The sequence below is a fragment of the Cariama cristata genome, unplaced genomic scaffold (genome assembly GCF_000690535.1).
Source record: "Cariama cristata isolate BGI_N322 unplaced genomic scaffold, ASM69053v1 scaffold27912, whole genome shotgun sequence".
Lineage (NCBI taxonomy): Eukaryota > Metazoa > Chordata > Aves > Cariamiformes > Cariamidae > Cariama > Cariama cristata.
Window position 1 is genome coordinate 351 of NW_009605929.1, and position 851 is coordinate 1201.

General features: G+C 53.7%; 1 protein-coding gene across 1 annotated transcript; it reads right to left on the bottom strand.

Moving 5' to 3' along the window:
• Window positions 1-228: 228 nt before the first annotated feature.
• On the bottom strand, window positions 229-649 carry LOC104158509 (calumenin; the record flags this gene model as incomplete). The annotated part of the gene is made up of 2 exons (XM_009696181.1): window positions 229-333; window positions 450-649. Coding segments are annotated over 2 exons (305 nt in total), but the record flags the coding sequence as incomplete, so codon positions are not given.
• Between the last annotated feature and the right edge of the window lie 202 nt (window positions 650-851).

Genomic DNA, 851 nt, shown 5'->3' on the forward strand with positions numbered 1-851 from the left:
CCCACAAAGTGTTGGAATAAGAGTTGGTTTTCAGCACAGCGAGTCCCCATCCCTTTGGGAAGAAGGAAGAAAAAAAAAAAATAAAAAAAGGACGGGAAGAGATACGTGTGTTTTTGTTTCACCTCATCGCCTGAAGTAACAGTCTCAGTAGCGAAAAGTGTTTCTTATGATAATCCCAGAAACGGTAAAAAATAAATTATTGAAGAAACGGCTTCCTCTGTACAGCTCTTAAAATTCATCGTGTCGCACCAAGGCCTCCCCGAAGTCTGTGGCCTGGCTCCCCACGAACAAGTCGTACTTCTCCACGATCTCCTCTTTGGTCAGCTTGCCGTCCTGCAAGAGAGCAGAGACAGAACATTCCCGGGATTTCCCTCCCCGCGCCGGTTCCGTTCCTCCGGGGAGGGGAACGTTCCCCCGGTCTGCCCGGGGTGGGGAGGTGCCGTCCCCACCTTGTTCTGATCGGATTCGTAGACGAGATGCCGCGCTTCCGCCTCGGCGTGGTCGTAATCCGACGGGAGGATCCAATCTTTGGTTTCCTCCTTGTCCATTTTGCCGTCGCGGTTCTTGTCTCTGAACTCCACGAATTGTTCTCTCTCCGTCTTCACCCACTCGGGTTCGTCGGCATCGCCGTCGTGGCTGTACATGTCACCTGGAAGGCGCGGCGGAGAGCTCACGAGCCTGGCTTTGGAGCAGACGTTCCCTTCCCTCCGCCCGCGCTTCCCACCCCCAGCACCTGTCGTTGGTTTGGGACTTAACCCAGAAATCCCGCGGGGCCAGGTCTGAAAGTTAGGAAGTTTAAGAGAGAGAATAAAATTCCAAGAGGAGGAGGAGGAGGCATGGGAAAGTACACG